The sequence below is a fragment of the Desmodus rotundus genome, chromosome 3, assembly GCF_022682495.2.
Source record: "Desmodus rotundus isolate HL8 chromosome 3, HLdesRot8A.1, whole genome shotgun sequence".
In the NCBI taxonomy this organism is placed as follows: Eukaryota; Metazoa; Chordata; class Mammalia; order Chiroptera; family Phyllostomidae; genus Desmodus; species Desmodus rotundus.
The window spans coordinates 192,983,547-193,001,991 of record NC_071389.1 but is presented as its reverse complement, the minus strand read 5'-3'; the positions used below and the strand labels follow the sequence as shown (position 1 = coordinate 193,001,991).

The window sequence follows — 18,445 nt, the reverse complement described above, 5'->3', positions numbered from 1 at the left end:
ACCAACCACCTTTTCCATTTTATTCTTTTAAATAGAACAGGTCATGCCCAGAACCTCAGTTAACAATTGTATTTTTCAGAATTCCATGAATATTCTTATGGTCAAAAAAGAACCCTTAAAATCGTCTAGTTACTCCTTCCCACTCTGGATTATATTGTTACTATCTGGGATCCCCACTGCACCTTCCAATTCTTGGACCTTGGACCAATCACCTTAACCTTTATTAGCTCATTATCTCTGCTTGTGAAAGCAATGCATTGTGGGTATTTTTGGTTGTGTTTTTTTTTTTAATTACATTTCTCTGTTTACTTTGGTCAGAATTGATTGACTTGTTTTTCTGAGGTGTTGCATTGGTTCTTAAAATGCTGAATAATAATACTTTGCATGCTTGTGTGATCAGCCAAATCTTATCGCATGTCTAATGTGCAGGGTAAAACGCAGGTGATGTATGGATATCAGAAAAAACTTACATATTACTATGAAAAGTAAAGCACTAAACATAATTTTGAAGTATACTTTTACTAGGTCCTGCCTTAACGAAATTATTTGGGTTCCACTCAGCCCCCCCACCCCAACCCACACATACACGTACCTTTTGAGACTTTTAAAGAAACTTCCTCCTAGGGCAATCTCAGTTTAAAAATGCGCCAGATATGAAAAGTTGGTGTTTCCGGTCCGGCAGACTTTCAGTACCTATCCTGGGACCGCTGGGAGTGCGCTTTGTTGGTTTCTCCTCACTTTAGCCACCCGACGTGCAGGCGGTTCACTCCAGGTTTGCGTTCCTTTCCCTCCTCGCACGTCCTGGAGCTGAGCAGCGTGCTGCGCGCTCCCCCATTTCCTCACCGACCGCCCGTGGTCCCGAGCCCAGGGCGCGTATTCATACATCACCTGCCCGTGTAGAACGCATGTGCATGCTGCCGTCCTCAATAACCGGAATGTGTTTCTGTTCTTTTGTTTTTTTGTTTTTGTTTTTGTGTGAATTTTCTGCAGTGTGGTTTACCAGGACGGATTTTACGGTGCTGACCTCTATGTAAGTACACACACTGGGGCCTTCTCAACCCCACCCCCTGACAAGCCAGCCTTTTTTTTTCTGTTTCTTTGGTTTGGTTTGTTTTTTTTTTATAAATATAATTTATTTAATTTTGTTTTCTTTTTTCCTTGTGGATATATATATATTTATATATTTAAGAATGCAAGCATGCTTCTCTGCCACTGCGCTTGCCCCTGGGTGCAACAACTAAGCCTTTGGGTTTCCTGACCATTGCTAGCGTCAGTCTACTGGACATATTCTTTTCCCTTCCCTCTCCCCGCAGATGTTCTGTGGGCCACTAATATATGTGCGAGGTGATCAGCAGGTTTCAGGTCGTTCATCACTGCGCGCCATGTGCGTACATAAAGAACAGGACAGCTCGGCCCTGAGCCGGTTCTTCCCTTTCTGCTTCTCTTCTCATTTCACATCTCTCTTTAGACCATCAGAGCTTGGACTGACGTGGAGGGCAGTGAGCTTTCTGGATCATGTTTTCCTCCTTGATGCGTTTGGGGAGAGCACTAGCCCTGAGAGTGAAAGCAGGGACTGACGCCAGGGAGGAGGGGTAGTGGCGAGAGGAAAGCAGACACTCTCGGCCGAAGGCCTTCTTCGTCAGAAGGTTCGCCGCCAGCGTGGCTCTTTTCTTAAGAGACACCTAAAGGGAAATGAGCGGCACAGCCATCAACCTGGACTTTCCTTACAAACAGTGGACTGTCATACATGATCTGTTGATTCTACCAGCCATGCTAACATGTAATCCATGACTGAACCTGTCTAGCTGTAGCTCAGTCTCTGTGATTAGCTTGTCACGTATTATTTAAAATATGGACAAAGTGACCTAACGACGAGGAGTTAAAGTTTGTGAGCTTAGAAGGCTTTTGTTGGGACCTCTGCAAGCGATCTTTACCCAAATGCAAGGCTGGGCTGTGCACCAGTCACAGAGCAACGCTCTGTGAGATAAGTTCTTCTCCGTGAAGGTATTTCTTGGGCCTAGGCTACAGTTTTCTAGAAATGCTTTCTCCACCCTTACTTCCCCAAATCAGTGAGGGTACGTTTTTAGTGAACTGTTTTTCACAATCTGCCCAAGATGCCCTGGCAATCAAAAACGTTTGTGCACTTCCTGAACGCACTCAGGGCTCTGCGTGGCTGCAAGCAGAGAGGGGATGAAGGGGCCCTGCAAGGTAAGCGACAGTACATGCCTGTCCTCTCTAGAGAAGACCTTCAGGTATCTTTCAGTTTAACAGATGCTGCAAGGGACCTTAGCCAGGACGTGGCCCACGCCCTGTCACTTCACGGATACGCTTCTTAGAGAGATTGTAATTTACCCCGGATTATGTAAATTAGTTGTATAGCCAAGCTCAAGACCCAACCAATCCACATTCCATTGCCTCTGAGCATTTAATTAAAATTCACGTCTTTCCTCAGATGATTTTCAAAATATGTTCTTTTCTGTGCTCACAGGAAACTTGAGGATCAGGGAAATACATCCTGGTCTTACACCAAATCACACTTTTCTAAATGTACATATTTACACATGGTCTTAGCATGTACATTCTCCCACATACATCAGTGTCCATATTCTCATGAAACTCATCTCTGTGTTATTAAAGTTGTTTTGAAATCTGGTGTATTAGAGCGTACTTTTCCATGTGAATTATTTCTTAAATCAAGTTTTTTTTCTCTCTGATACATTCCATATTTGGGGATTTTTTTAAGTAGGGCCCACTTCTACCTTACAGGGTGTGCCTACTTATACCTTGTTAAGTCAACCAACCAAATATTTGTTGACCGTTCTCTCATTTCCTTAGTTCACAGTATGTGATTTCATTAAGAGAGAGATGATTTTTCTGTACTTGCTGAGAAAATACTCTTGGATTTTTTTTTATCTACTTACTGGATTATGATACCAAGCTAAACAGCAGTAATTCAGTGACCTTACCAAAATATTTTTTTGATCCATGGCCCCTTGTTGATGAAAAGAATTAATGATAATGTTGTTATTATTCTTTCAGTTCCAATCTTAAAGCAGTTACTTGGAGGAAAAAGTTGGTCACTAGGGCTGCAATAATATCCATATCCACTGATGAAAAATAAGGATACATTAGGAGGTTACTGTTGAGTGAGGCCTAACATAACTGTATCTTTTCAAACTTTATATTCCCTCTTCCGTATGTGAGGGAGCAAAGATGTGTCTTAAAAACACACACACGGAGACCCTGTTGTGTTACCTTGAGCTTGTTCTGCTTCCCTGTGTCTATTTTCCCATCTGTAGGACCCTATAGAGGTACGTTTAGCTCCTACTTTCTCAGAAGGGCAGGCTGGAAATGGAAAGAGTGGAGGGTTTATCTAGGATAGAATGTTCCCTGAACTTGACAGATGACATGAAGGCAAAGAGTTTGAGTTGCTGGTTTGGTTATGTTGTATTAATTTAGGCTATTTATTGTGGAGGTTTTTAAAATTTCTTTTCCCTGTCTGTTCTTAGCCCATAACCCCTGCTGCCATTTTCTCCCTGTCTGTGTCTCTTATCCTCATTCTCCTCTGCAGAACTGATCTAGCAGTTGTGCCTGTACTCTGCAAAGTGACCCCCACCCCCCATAAGGGTTGGGAGTATAGCAGGTAGATCATGTGTCCACCCGCCCCCTCATTTTTGGGGGGACCAGTAGAAAAGGCATGTTTCACCCTAATTCACTTTTCCAGTGGGTAACGAACTGCTCCTGGTGCTCATCCGTGAAAAGCATGCTTGCATCCAAAGGAAAGAAAAGGCTGGTGGGCCCCTCAGTGGGCTTTTTGTATGATTGTTTTCCTTCCACAGCTGTGTTTTTGAACTGCTCTTCCTGTGTTCTGTTATAGAATAGTCTTACAGGAACCAATCATTAGCGCTAAAATACCTCAGGTAGGAGTGCCAGTGTGACCTGCCAATCAATCAGATTGTGGATTGCAGTGAAAAAAATTGAATTATACTAACCATTCCAGCTCCACGTTAGAGATGGGAACAGAGGCTTTTCGGACAATCAAGACTTGTGAGCGTGTGACCTAAGCCCTGCTGCCTCAGCAGTGCACACAGCCGAGTTCATACCTGATGGCACTACCTCCCAAATTAAGTGCCCCCGTCCCATTGCCACATACCCGCACCGGGCGTGTTGATGTACTGTCCCATCACTGCCACCTCTTTCAGTCTGTCAGTCCCGTTGAACAGTGGTGTTTAAGCCAGTCTTTTACATTTGGGGACCTTAGCAGGTGGGGGCGTTTTCCTACTGTGAGAGAAGTGAGGAAAGGGAGGAAGGAGGACCTGTCCAAGAAGACTCCCGAGTCCCAGGTCGGGCCCTGTAGCGGGATCCTAGTGGTGATTGGACCGTGCTGCTACGTAAGGCTGAAGCTGCCTTCAAAGCCTGGACGTGTTGGGACCCTGAAAGGAAACACGTATTTCCCTTCCACTTTCCTTTCACCTTGAAACAAGATCAGTGAGTTCATTTGGGCAATAATGCACTGTTAGAAGGTTTGCTGCTGCTGATAGCTGGGTACTAGGATAGCTTTTCATAATTCAGTTAGTTTGTTTATGTAGCTACCCAGAGAGTTTGGAAATGAATGACTTTGGGGAAACATGGAAGCGTAGAGTGTTAGAAAAGGTTCAGTTCATTGAAGATGGCCTCTCATCCATCTTAGAAGTAGTGAGAGATAACATTTTGATTGTGGCAATTTCTTAACGCCAGTTTTAAATGGTAATAAGATAAAATTCAAGTACTTTAAATTTAATTTTCTTCGTAAGTACTACTCTTACAAGTTCTGTGCATCGGTCTTACTCACTTTGAATCAGAGGTGCCGTGTTGCCACAAAGGAACCTTCCTCACGAGCCCCTCACAGGAGAACAGTCCAGAGCAGCGCCTCTCAGTGAGGTGGGGAGGAGGTGAGGGAACGGAGGGGTTGGAATCCGGTCGGGAGGAGGCGTGCGAGTCGCAGAGGCCCAGCGTCCAGTCCAGGGCAGCTGGCAGGCCCCTGCTGCAGTGATTTCCTGCGCTGCACCTGCCCCTCCCCACCCACACACCCGCCCCCGCTCCCTTGCTCTGTGGTCTGCACCACGAGAGGGAACGAGCTCCCATTTTGTCTGCTGGTCTTAAAACCCACACTGCTCCTCAATGTCACATAGTGTCATTGTCCTCCAGGTGGAACAGAGGTGTCTTGACATCACATGCTCACCAAAGCCCTGTTTTAATGTAAACCTAAAACAAAAATAGAACATAAAAGGCGAGGTTGAAATCAGACAAGGGGAAAGTCTGCCAGTGTGACATTCAGCTAACAGGGAGAGGCGCAGGTCAGATCCCGGAGGGGCGACACGTAGAGCCCTTCCGTCGCATTCTCGTGTGAGACACAGCTGCAGAGCTGTGCCAAAAAGTCCTTTGGTCAGTGTGGCAGCGATACAGAGCTATTTAGATGAGAAGTTGGGTTGAGTGCAGTAGAAAGTCCGTAGGAGGTGACGCTGAACCGTGGGAAACAGAGACTTTAACAACAACGAAAGGGTCTTAAAGGTAACAGCGTTTTCCTTTGAAAAACCTGGAGTTTGAAGGCAGAGTATGCTGTGGCTATGTGAAAAGACATGCCACTTCAACAGGAAACAGTCGAGAAGAACGTTGTGCGCAGGCTGTAGGGTGTTGACAGGCGGCCAGCACACGGGTGCTGCAGGACCGAGTCCCATCGGGGCCCGGCAGGTGGAGCAGGGGAGCGGCGCAGCGTGGGGCTACCCCAGTTGGGAATGAGGAGTCATTCAGAATGAATTCAAAGGAATGAGAAAGTAATTACTTTTAAAGGGGCATGTGTGTATTTGGATCAGGCTTAGCCACGCCAAATTTACCCAGCAGTCAGGATTCCAAAAAGCTGTCCGTGTGTGCCCTCCTACATTCAGGTGTGCTGTGGCCATGCTAATCCCCATTTTTTGTTTTATTTCAAATCACACACAGATAGAATCTGCAAACTGCTTCAGATCGAACAGGTCTGATTGTGTGTAAATACATATGTCCTTTTTAATTTTTATTATTAATGGTTGCTTCAGTTTTGCATCGGTGCATGGTGAAAAGCAGTACACATCAGCTATTTCATGACTTCATATCTCCCAACGAATTATTTCTCCTCTTTTTTTTTTTGTTTGTTTGTTTGTGCAGTCAGCTGAAGAAATGTTAACATCTCACTCTAAATCTCTCAGTGGAGTCTCTGTTCCCTTCTCTGATATAACAGATGGGTTACTGCTTGTTATAATTATTAACATTGTGGTGTGGGCCAGGGCTAGGGTGGGCAAGATTTCCTGTTTCTTTGGGCTGGGGAGGGGCCAGTCGTTAGGGTATGGAATGTTAACTCCAGTGGTGACTGACTGTTTCCGTAATACCAGGTCGTTGTGGCTGCACGCTCTAGTAATTGAGGCTGTGTACTTCACCGAGCTTGTGGTAGAGCCTAGGGCAAACCGCTGTCCCAAGAGAATGCTGGGATAGATAGAGTTAGCCGATACGAGTCTGAACGTGGTGATTTTGCTGGTCGTCTTAGCTCCAGATGTTGGCATGCTTAGTTTTTAATGTGATTAATAAATGTGGCGCCATATCCCTTCCCCACGCCTGAACCCTGTCTCTCCTATCCCCTTCCCCACCCGTGTTCTTTTTGAAAAACTTAAGAAACAGTAATGAAAACCATGGTGTTTCAAACTGCACTTTGTTCTCATGTTCTACAAAAAGACTTCAGATTTACTGGAAGTGAAATTGAGAAAATTTTCTCAGCCTGGAATCTTCAGTCACTCCTAATTTGGAATAGAAATTAATACAGCTGAGTTTTCTTTGTCTATTATGTGATGTAGTTTGTTGAATAACCAGTTTAAAGCAGGAGCAGAGCCCCGACTGATTAGGCTCAGTGGATTCACGCCAGCCTGCAAACCAAAGGGTCGCTGGTTCAGTTCCCTGTCAGGGCACATGCCTGGGTTGCCGGCCAGGTCCCCAGTAAGGTGTGCTCAAGAGGCAGCCACACATTGATGCTTCTCTCTTTCTCCCTCCCTTCCGTTCTCTAAAAATAAATTAATAAAATCTTTTTTAAAAAAGCAGGAGCAGAAATACTTGGGCATAACACTACTTCTAAGAAGAGCAAATCCATGACATACAACTTAATTTTCCTAACTCGGGGTTAGTCATCATTGAGTTATCAAGTTCATTTATTAGGCTAATTACCTGCCCATCCCAAACACAAGACCCCCTCTGAAAGGCCTCTCAGTAACACCATTATCATAAAGTAATCAGGAAAGTACTCATGTTGAAATATTATGGTTTTTAAAAAAACATTAATGTAGCTTTTCTCGGTGCTGATATTCTTCATGAGCCTTTTCTTGTCTGTAAAATGTTTGTGCCCCTGCCCTGTCTTCCTGCATTCGAGCAGCAGAGAATGCCATCAGATTCAACCCCCACACTCAGGGTGCACATGTACTGGAGGGGGACTGCGGACAGATTCTGTCCGCTTCCTTCTGGCTGGGACAGGAGCCCCTTCCCCGCAGTCTGAGGGGCGGTGGATCTGTGGGGAACCTCACCCCGCAGCCCTTCCTCCAGGCCCGGTGCGGCGCAGCCCAGAGCCGCGCTGGTGCTGCCCACTGCCCGGTCCGTCTCAGGGCGACCAGCGGCGCCCGCGAGCCCCACGGCACGGCGCTTCCGTTTATCGTGTCTTCCTCAGGAAAACGGAAAGTGGGCTTTAATTGCTTTTGTTACCTCGACTTTTTATATTTTTAAAGATCATTTTGGTGTTTGAGGGAATTCTGGAGACTAACCACGTGAGGCTGGTTTGCCACCACACTCTCCTGGTTTACAAAGACGGTTTCCCGAGGATAATAACCCCGCTGTAGACCTCAAGGCAGTGACTTTAACTCGAAATTAATGGCACCAACTCTTGTTATAATGAAAAATGGAGCCTTTAAGTTTCGTTTAAAGCTTAAAGTTTCCACTATAAGGTTAGCTTGTTGCTGTAACAAATGCTTTTATTGCTTTATTTCCTCTTCCAACATTTAAAAAAATAGAGAGAACCCTATGTGATACACACGTGTACTCGCTGCAGCGGGGACATTGGCGCAGCGCGGCCCAGGTCGGTCAGGCCCGCCCGCCCCACGGCGCTGGCAAGCGAAGTGGGGAGCGCGCTGCTGGGACAGAGTCCGATGACTTCAAGCAGATAAATTTAAAAAGCAAGAATAAATTTTCTTCCACGGTGAAGTTTCTTCCGTTAGAGAAAGCATAAATTATATAAGAAGGAAGCAAAAAGCTTTAGGAGCCAGTGAGAGATTATAGATATTTCCAAAGTAAGATTTCAGAAATAAAAGCAGCAAGCTAGAAACTGCCACATCAGATGGCTAAGAAGAGCAAGGGTCCCATTAGAAAATGATCGTTATTGTTCCTAAGACATTATACAGAAGGAAGTGTGAAATTCCTTGCGTGAATTTACAAACCTGAACCTTGGAAGGAATAGAAAGTGGCAAGCTCAGGGCAGAGCGCCGCAGGTGCCGGGGAGAGCGGGTGCTGTCGCCCGCGGGAACACAGTGCTGGTGCTCCCTCCGGAATGCTGTCAGAGTGGGCCCGCTGAGCGCAGCTAGCCGGACGGGGAAAGGCAGTAATGAAAACTCACACCCGAGTTACGTTTGGGTAAAACAGATGAATTCCAGAAGGGTGGAGAAGGAACAAGAGGTAGGGCTTGCCACTTGGCAGCCTGTCGCGTGGCGTCTGTGTGGTTATCCTCCTGTGTGCTGCTTTCTGGAGGGCTTGTGGGTCGCGGACAGGGAGAACCTGCGCGGTGTTCAGTTCATCGAAGCTGAGGCGAGTGTCCTAAGGGCCAAGAGGAGAGGCCGTGTGAGTCATTGGGAGGAAAGCCCCTCAGCCTGCTATTCAAACAGGATGGGAGAATCCAGAATCCTTTAGGGAAGGAGAGGAAATGCAGTTAAATGCTTGGCGGGGGGTGGGGGGTGGGGGGGGGTTCTCAATCTGTTTGAATCTGGGCAAAAGGGCACAGCCATCTGTAGTCTGATCTGCCTGAGTCTGAAATACAGATGGGAGTCAGCAAGCTTTTCTGTAGAGGGCCGAGTGGTAAATACTTCCAGTTTTGTAGGCCGTACGGTCTCAGACACAGGTGCTGAGTTACATTGGCTCACAGGCTGCAGTTTGCCAGCCCCGGTCAAGCCTGGTGTTCTCTTCCAAATACTGCCTGTCTTGGCCTCCTGACAAACACGAGGTGGATGCAGCACGCAAAGCCGTATGAGGGGCCTGTGTCATCCTGTCGTCTCCCAGCAGTCAGCCGGCCTGGGTCCGCACCGGGGAGCTGAAGTCAGTGCACGTAAACTTAATACATTTTCCCTCTGCAGTTTATACTTCCTGTCAGTCAGGCAGAGTTCTCCCAACTTCCGGTAAATATTGCCTGTTGAAAGTTCCAGCAGAGACTGAAGACAGACCGAAACCCATGTCTTCATTTCTTAAATTTGAGAACAGGTACTACCAAGACGGCTTATTTTTGTCACCGTCACAAATTGGAAAGCAAAGCCCTGCGCTGGGCGGGGCTTGCGCTCTTGCACTGGAGGAATAACATGTAGACCGATGCAGTTTGAAACATCCTCTTCCCATGTGTGTGTCTGTGTTCGTGTCTCCCTGTGTCTGTCTGTCTGCGTGTGGGTGGGTGCGTGTTCACCTGTGCTGCCCGGGGGAGAGGTAGCTGTAAAGTCAGTTCTCTTCTCTCCCGTAGGGCGGATATGCAGCCTACAGATATGCACAGCCTGCTACTGCAACCGCAGCCACAGCTGCTGCGGCCGCTGCAGCCGCGTACAGCGACGGGTACGTATGCCGCCCGGTGTCGCGCCTGTCCGCCCTTCCCCGTTCCAAAGTGCGCCCAGTGCCTGGGGCTACCCGCAGACCTGGCCGCCTCCTCGTGGCCTCTGTCATACCAAAAGCATATGGCCCTGACTCCTTTGACCCCCATCTCCCTCTTCCTCATCTCCAGCTCCCATCTTTTCCATTTTGGAGAAGTACTTAAGAATTTCAGACTACTGTGTTTAGAAGTAGAAATCAAAAGGCTTTTTTCCCTTCTGCCAGTTTCCTGATAACACTCCGGGACCGAGTCACTCACAAGCCCTTAGTACTGTGAGCCCTTTCGCTTCGGGGGATCGCCGCCTTTCCCTCCTCTCCCTGACTGTATCTCTTCTTTCCAGTTACGGCAGGGTGTACACAGCTGACCCCTACCATGCCCTGGCCCCTGCCGCTAGCTATGGAGTTGGCGCTGTGGTAAGTATATGCACAACTTCTGTAAAAACATTTCACTTTTACCTGCAGACTAACAAAGATCTGGGGAGGTGGTACCTTTAGCCCTTCTTCCATTGCCAAAGCATTAAAACGACACAAGACTGTCTGGAAGATTCGTATCACCTTCTTTCCCTGGGCGTCATAGTGCGAGCCCAGCGCCCAGTCAAGGACAGCAGAAAGGGCTGCGTAGTGACGGTCTGCCCTGAGTAACAGCATTGTTTGGGAGGGAAAGGAGGGACGGGTTGACGTTTCCCATCAGCTGGAATGTTGGGTGCGTGCCTGCGGCATAGTTTTATTGATAGACGTTAGCCAAGGCATAAGACTCCAATTTTCACAGTGAGCCTTTCGAAAAACTTGTTTTGTATGACTTCTGAAATGCAGGTGCCAAAGGCTGTCGCTGCTGTTCTTAAGTCTTCTGGTGGGTAGTCCTAGAAACCACCGAGTGATCGGCTTACAGAGACGTTTTGTTAGTGACACGTGGGAAAATGGGGTCTGTCCATAGACATGCAGAGCTCTTCTCGAATGACACCCCCCACCCCCCGCCAACTGAACTCCAGTCCTCACCGCGGCGTTTCTGTGTCGGCCTGCACACTCTGGCTCCGGCGAGGACCAGGCCTTTCTGTAGTGACACCTTCCGTTGCCAGAAACGCTCTGTGGTCTGAAGTGCAGCTGGGCGCTGCCTGGGCACGTGGACAGAGGCAGAGGCTTTTGAGAGGGAGGCGGAGTGATGGGGCAGATGTAAGACTTGAAGAGTAGGAGAGAGCCCATCATCGCCTCACACCGAGTTTCCACTGGCAGAGATTCGTGGGAGGAAGTAACAGGTCCTGCGTGGAGGGTAGAGGGGTGTATGTTCACGATTGAGGTAGAGACGTACAAGATAAAGAAAGTGGTGAAGTTCCTAAGGTATTGTTTAGGGCCAACATGATACGAGTCCTATACCAAAGAGCGCTGTGTTCCTCGGGCTATTTTATAAAAAAGGGAAGCCGTTAGATAAAGGTAAAACAGGAGTAAAGCCCAGTTAAGGCCCCGGTTATATGTACATATAAACACAGGTATGTTGAGAAACAACTTATTGGTGTATTTTATAGATTATAGAGGAAATAGGCTTTACTAGTTGAAAGATTGATCCAGGTTTAAATCCAGCAGTCAAACATGGGATGTGAGAGAGGTGGCAGTCAGAAGTAACATGTTCTCGTTGACAGGTGATGTGCGAGAGGGTCATGACTGTAATGATGTGAACAAGGTGAAAAGACCCGTGGTTTTAAAAATCAGAGTATATACAGGCCGAATTTTGCACTGTGTCGACTTTCCCTTCTGCACTAATTCATGTAAACAGTGAAGTGAACCATTAGCATACCCTCTCCTTGGGAATATCAGGTCAGCAAGAATGTTTTGGACTCTGTCTGGTTTGAGCATCTGAGAAGCAAGAAGTGGGTATCGTGACCTCACGGCACCGGGCAGGCCTCTGATCAGATGCTTTGAAGCTTCTAAGGAAGCTGTTGTTCCAAACCCCTTCTCAGGATATTTTCCTTCATTTTTAATGCTTCTCTCATCAACCGTTTAATTGTTTTTATGTCTTTAATTACTGCAGGCGAGTTTATACCGAGGTGGCTACAGCCGATTTGCCCCCTACTGAAGTGACGTGAGACCCTGCAAACGGGACAGCCCCCCAGTTCATGAGGCCTGGCTATTGCAATATTTACTAGTAGAGGAACTCTATAGCAAGATGAAGAGGAAAAACAAACAAACAAAACGAAAAAAAAAACACAAAAAAAAGAGAGAATACTTTTTTATACCTCACTATGTTCTTTGAATATGTATTTTTCCTTTAAATTTCTGCCTTTAATTCTTTTGTTCCAAAGATTGTGCATTTTTTCTTTTTTTTTTCTTTTTTTTTTTTAACTGTGGTAAAAAAAAATGCATTTCCATGTCTGTATGTCCGTGCTTAGCTTATTCTGTCAATCACGGAAGAGGCAGTTAATGACGGAGGAGAGACGTTAGGAGCTGAGGAATGCGCCCGATCGGAAAGCGGCAGACAGAATTACCAAGTGCGTCTGGTGCTGAGCGGCTGGGGGATGCGCAGAAGTGGAAGAGGCCTTTCTGCGGCAGGGTATTCTTCTCGTCTTCTGAGTTCCCGGTCTTTGGCAGGCAGTTCTGATCGGCCGTGGCTGGAATCCACACGCTGACAGAAGATAGGAATGTGTGCTTGCAAAGCAGGAGAATTAAAAAGACACTTTCCTCTCCTCTTCCCTCCTGTCTTCTCCATTCTTTTTACAATCATCTTAAATGCACAGCCTGAGAGAGTTGGCATAGTTTTTGGAATTATAGTATTAATATTTCCAAACATGCTCTCAGACTGTGGATAATAAACACCTCATTAGGAAACCAATCTCAGAATGAACTCTGGAGTATGAAAAAGATTCTTTTCTTTCTTGCCATCCTAGCATTCCTGCCGGGCTTCTTCCCTTTTAATTGAACCACAGCTTGGCCCATCTATCGTTTTATTAACACCCTGCTCCCATGTCCTCAAGATTCAGGAATTTAGGGCCCAGGGACAGAAGAATAACCACATAGCCAGTGGCCAGATGTCCTCCCACGCATGGGTTGAGGATGAAGGACAAATTGTCAAGAGCCAGCGCAGAGGGGAAAGGAAAGAAAAAGGATATTAGGCACTCTGATATCCCCGATCTTTCTCTCTCATCAGAAAGTCAGTACAAAGCCTAAGACACGTAATAAAGACTCCGCGCAAGATAAAGCGCCGAGTCTCAGTCAGCTGTCCCTGGCCGTGTGGCAGCCCGGGCGGGTGAGGGCAGGCAGAGGCACTTTGTCCCAGCTCCAAAGCCATAGGAATTCTCGTCGTCCTGAGCCTTTGTGAGTCACTTCTCTCTCCAGTCTTGAGCCCTCGTGGCCACCCCACCCAGCTTCTCATCTCCTCCAAAGACACCCCGCTGAGCTCCTGGCCCCCTTGGTGCGCACGAACACTGCAGGGCGTGAAGTGCGGAGAGGCTGAGGTGGCCGTGGCAGCGGATCACTGCTCTTGCTCCCTGGCTTCAACTTTGTCTGTGTTACTGAGGTAGGGGAGGAGGTGTTTCTCTTCTAGGTCTTGGCTGTTAATGATAAAGGCAAGGGTCCTACAGCAGTTCCAAAGGGAAGGCGTTAGAAAACAGAAAAAGCACGGTTGGTTTGGCATCCTGGTCTGTTCCCATTGGTACTGGGATGCCCTTTCACCCAGGGGAGAGCTGATCAAGGGAGCAGTTCAGAGACACAGACCTTCGGGCTCGTTAGGGGTTCGGTTTGGGTTTGCTCTTTCACTCCTGTCTCCGCACGTCCTCGACGGATTCCTGATTCGTGTCCCTGAGTCAAAACGACTGGCGTGTGGCAGCACAGTACTCTGTCTGGGAGGACTGGCGTGGCACATGTGGCACGTAGGCCTCCCCTCAGAATCCTGTCTGTCCTAGTGACTGGGGAGAGGCTGGCCCCGAAACTAGGGACAGCAAGGGCACTGGAGGCCGAGATGCAGTTCTCGTTGATTCTGGGGAGGAATGCGTAGGACCGGGGTACCCCACTGCCCAGCCACTGGCCACTTCTTAAGGGTTCCCCTCCCCAAGCCAAAGTTTGGTTTGTTGCTGTTAAGACAATTTTTGTTGTATGTATATAAATATTTTAGTTGGGGGTGGTGGAGTGGGGTTCTCACGGTTCTACAGAATGGGGGCAGGGAGGAATTTTCTTTTTCTTTTTTTTTTTTTGCTTTTGTTTTGAGGGAGAGCTTTTACTGACTAAAGAAACTGATGGAAATTTTGTGTCATGTTCAAAGAGGGGCCGTGCTCACAAAATGGCAAGACACTCCTGGGTGGGGACAAGGCCACATTCTAAACAGTTGTGCCCGCAGCAGGGAGGAGAGTGAGGAGTGAGTTGGAGAGTCTTCCCTTCTTTTCTCCAGGGAGTGACACGGGCGATGGGGAGGGGAGAGAGGGCGGCTCCCACGCCCCTTTAGAAGAGGCAGAAGCTTGAGCTTGAGGTAGCTTTTGTGCGTTTCAGTTCAGCTGGCCTGGCTGAGGGTCCGAGGGCAGCTCCGCGTGTCCCGGTAGGCGTCTGCTGCACTCCCTGGGTGCCGGGGATACGGCTCCTCCGGCTCCCTTTCCTGAGAAGGACGAAACAGAGTTCCGCTTCTCCCCAAAGGACCTTTGGTTTCCCGCGTCAGCACTGAGAACTGGGGCTCTCGGGAGGCCCTGGATTTGACGGTGCTGACCTCCCATCTAGCCTGAACATGGAGACTCCATCAGAGGCAGATCCCTGACTCAAGTTCCCGTTGTGCTAAGCCGCAGTCAGCAGAGAGGCGTCTTGTGAGTTGGTTAGAGGGTGCTGGGTGAGAGTTCCAAAACGCTCGCTGATGCTGAAGCATAGCACAGGAATGATGGTAACAGCCTTCCGTAGCTCCTCGTGTGAACTTTCTGTACTAAGAATCTTACTCTTAGAAGCTGGGCTCCTCCTTTAAGGAAACTGAATTCGCCTCTTTCAGCCCTGACAGCTGCCCTTAGGTCTCTCCCAGAATCCCTCGTGTTACGTAGTTCGGCTCTGTTAACCCGGATCAGCCACGGTGATCCCTCATTCTTCAGGCTCTCGGGTTTTACAGAACCCGCCATCACCATCATCCTCCAACAGCCACAGTCAGAATTGGGCTACTTTCATTTTTCTTTGAAAAAGAAGGGGCCTGGGGCTCAACTCTTAGTCTAAGGGGAGCCAGTGGAGATCTTTCTTAGAAATAAGTGATAGCAGCTTTTGCTCAAAAATGTGACTCCTCAGGGGCCGAAACTGCTCTTAGTTTAGGGTATCCTTTCCTAGAGATACAGCAGATAAGTCAGTGAGTCGCCATCACCCTGGGACTAGACGTGTAGCTTCCAGATGGGAGGGAGGTGGCGGCTCGGGGCGGATGCAACTCCAAGGGGCTGCACGAGAAGGGCTCCATCCCTCCCTCTTCCCTCTGGCAGGAGAACAAGGCTGAGTGAGCGACAGTTTGGAAGGCACTAGACAGGAAAGGAGGGAGAGGGGACACCGACCCCTCCCCTTTCCCAAGTCCAGCCACTCCTCTAGCACAGTAACATTTGCAGAATTGCAGCCCCCCCCCCCCCCCCCAGGTAATAGGAGGAAAGGGACTTCGGGGGGGTGGGCAAGGGTTAGTGGTGTTTTAAAAGCATAAGTTACCTGTTTGCACTGTTTTGAGGTAGGAAGAAAATAGTGGGCAAGGTGAGCATCAAACGTAAATTTGTGTTTTTACTTTGTCACGCTCTTGAAAATGTCTGACCATTTGTAGTGTGTACCCACCCGTGAGACCTGATTCTCTGTTGCATAAAACACTTTTTGTTTTGAAATGTTACTGTCTAAAAGCCTCTTCCCTCCCTTTGCCCTTTCCTCTGTACTTCCTTCATACTTGCTTCACTGATCAACCAGGCAATAGCCATCCAAGAGCTAGAGCATGAAGCAGGGCCCTCGCCAGGTCGGCTCTGAGTGTCCTAAGCCAGCACATGCCCTCTGGTTCAGTGAGTGTGGTGGAGTCCCTGGCACCTGACTTTAACACGAGGCCTGCAGACCAGATTGCAGCGGGTTCTCAAATCCCTGAGCCCCACGAGGGGCCGAGGCGGGGAGGAGTCCTGGAGTACCGCAGTTGGCTGTAGTGGCTGAGTTCTCGTCCACGTTACCGGCACTGTAGCCAGTTACAGTTTACTCAGGAAAACGGTCGATCACTTCAGCCATGGTAGTGCTGGTTGGCAGGGATTGGTAACTGAGAGAACTGTTGGTCAGCCAACACTCAAACCTTGCCTTTAAGGAGACCGCCAGCGGGGGGGCGAGGGCCTCTGGCTGGCGGCCACGTGCATGCCGGTGTGGCGAGAGCTCCGCTCACACTGGCAGGCGGAAAGGGAACGATGGTTCTCTTTTCTCCCCCCACCCCCTGCCCCCGTTACCGACACCAGATTCCCAGGGGGCCATGAGTTTTTGAATTTTTAAAAACTGTTTTTTGGTTTGGTTTTTCCCGGGGCCTAAGTGCTTTAAGCGATGTCTAGACCCCACCGAGACTCCGAGCGTGGTCGTTTCCTTGTATTTTTCTGTTCACAGTATTTGTGTGTGTGTGTGCTTGTTTGGCAGCTCATTTTGGCTGTATTATATATCGAGTGATGAATTGATCCACTTTTTCCCCTAAGGGATATGAGTTGTTTTTCTTGTGTTATAATTCTGCTTGTGAAAGCTGGAGCAAGCCTGGGGCTGACACATGTGAGCGAGGCCTGCAGAGCGCCGAGAGCCGGGGGCACGCTGCCCCCACAGGCCCACCCGCCTGCGTCTCAGGGCTCTTCAGCCCAAACCTTTGCAAGGCTGAAAACGCCACAGAACCTCTCCTCTCCTCCCCACCCCCCGACCCCCCTCCCATGGCAGGGACTGAACCATCCCTACTTGCGACACACACCGTCTCTCTGGCCCCTCCCATTGCCATGGCAGAAACAGGTACCTTCGGGGCATGGGGGCGGCACACGGGATGCTTGTGTAATTGACCACCTCGCCTTCTCTCCCTCCCTGTCCCCAGAATCACTTTCTAGGACCCCCGAGCTGCTGGCCCAGGGTCCTGTTTCCCTGCCAACTCCAGAGAAGCACCCCAGGGCTTTGCGACAGTCTCCGATCCCCACCCCCTCGTTAAGAATCATATTGTATAGTAGCTTTCAGACCGTACAGTATTCATTGGGTTATCCTATTATTATCAAGTAGCTGGAATTGTGAAGGTCGGAGTAGTTAGATCTCTAGCTTTTATTCCTTATTTTTTTTGTATTACTATCCATGTGTATAAATTATTGATCATGTTGCTGGCTTTTATAAACTCTAAGCGAAGGGAGAGCTCTGCCTCTGCCTTTGCCAATGGTAATGAAGCACTGTTTTTAAATAAAAGAGAGAAACACCGTCCCTTGGCCTGTGTGTGTTGATCCATCATCCCGGTGGCTCCTGGAGGCTGAAAGATACCACTTGGATTTGACTTAAGGTGAAAAAAGGCGGCGGCAAGTAGTAACTCTTCCTAAATGTGAAGCCCTCTCACCCCTGGTCAGCTGGGAGGCCGGCGAGGCCAAAGGCGGGCTGTGGGAGCTGCCTCTGGCTCCCACCCCCTTGGGAGCAGTGGGCTTGGCAGAAGCTGTTCCTCTCTGCCCGCCTCCGTCCTCGCCAGGACCTCTTGGGGCCCGGTCCACCCACTTGACCTGCTGAGCCTTAGGCACCTTTCTGCCTCACCGCCTCTGTCACTGCCCTCCCCAGTCGCTGGCCACCACCAGGCTCCTGAGCCTTCTGCTTAGCTGTGGTGGGGACCGTTCCTCTGAAGGTCCAGCCTGGCTCTTTTCTTCCCACCTGTACTTTCCCAACCATCCTTCCTGCCAAAAATTCCCAAATCTCTGACCACCTCCATGAATCTCCAACTCCTAACTTCACTCTCTCGGATCATCTTGCTTCCTATTTCACGGAGAAGATGGGGGCCACCCCTCCAGAGCCCCTGGGGAGACTTGTTGGCTGGCAGACCCACACACTTACTGGAGTTCAGAGCCTTCTCTCCTCCTGGAAGAGGCGCTCTCACTCTGCATGCCGGCCTTCCCCACCTTCTCGGGACCTTGCTTTGCCATCCCCTGCGTGGTGAACCTCTTCCTCCTAGTCCCTGTGGCATTGGAACAGGCTTAACACATTTAAACAAGTACTGTTCCGAGACCCCAAGCCCTCGCCCTCGCGGTCTGCCACTGAGTGCTCTTGCTCCTCCCTCCAGACTCTGAGCAGCCCATGTGATGACAGCAAGTGGACACTGGGGGCGCTTCCGTGGCTGGTGGCCTTCAGCACTGCCCAGTGTTCCGAGACCTTCCACTGGCAGGCTGAGGGGAGTGAGTGCCCGCCCCACTGCGGCCGGAGACAAGCCCGCACGGCTGTCCTGTCTCCCTGACGGGTCTCTGCTTCTGCGGTTTCGCCAGCAGCACCCTCCACCTCCATGGGTCTCCAGACAGCACTGTTAGAGCGGAAATTGCATCATGCCGTGCTTCTGTACAGAACAAGCCCGGTCAGCTCCAAGAGCTCAGCGGGTCGGCAAGGGCCCAGGTGATGTGCTCCCCGCTGGTTTGCC

General features: G+C 49.1%; 1 protein-coding gene across 25 annotated transcripts in view; it reads left to right on the top strand.

Annotated features, from left to right (window-relative positions):
* RBFOX2 (RNA binding fox-1 homolog 2) overlaps positions 1–17,259 on the top strand; it is a 259,939-nt gene extending 242,680 nt beyond the window's left edge. For 14 of the 25 annotated variants that reach the window (XM_053919492.2, XM_053919480.2, XM_053919481.2 and 11 more), the window contains 4 exons: positions 3,878–3,920; positions 9,761–9,849; positions 10,224–10,296; positions 11,906–17,259. In XM_053919492.2, coding sequence (XP_053775467.1) covers positions 3,878–3,920; positions 9,761–9,849; positions 10,224–10,296; positions 11,906–11,950 — 250 coding nt within the window. In that variant the 3' untranslated portion in view covers positions 11,951–17,259. Of the gene's footprint in view, positions 1–990; positions 1,031–3,877; positions 3,921–9,760; positions 9,850–10,223; positions 10,297–11,905 lie in introns of all 25 variants that reach the window. The other 11 variants (XM_053919493.2, XM_053919483.2, XM_053919482.2 and 8 more) reach the window with 2 other exon arrangements.
* Positions 17,260–18,445: the final 1,186 nt, after the last annotated feature.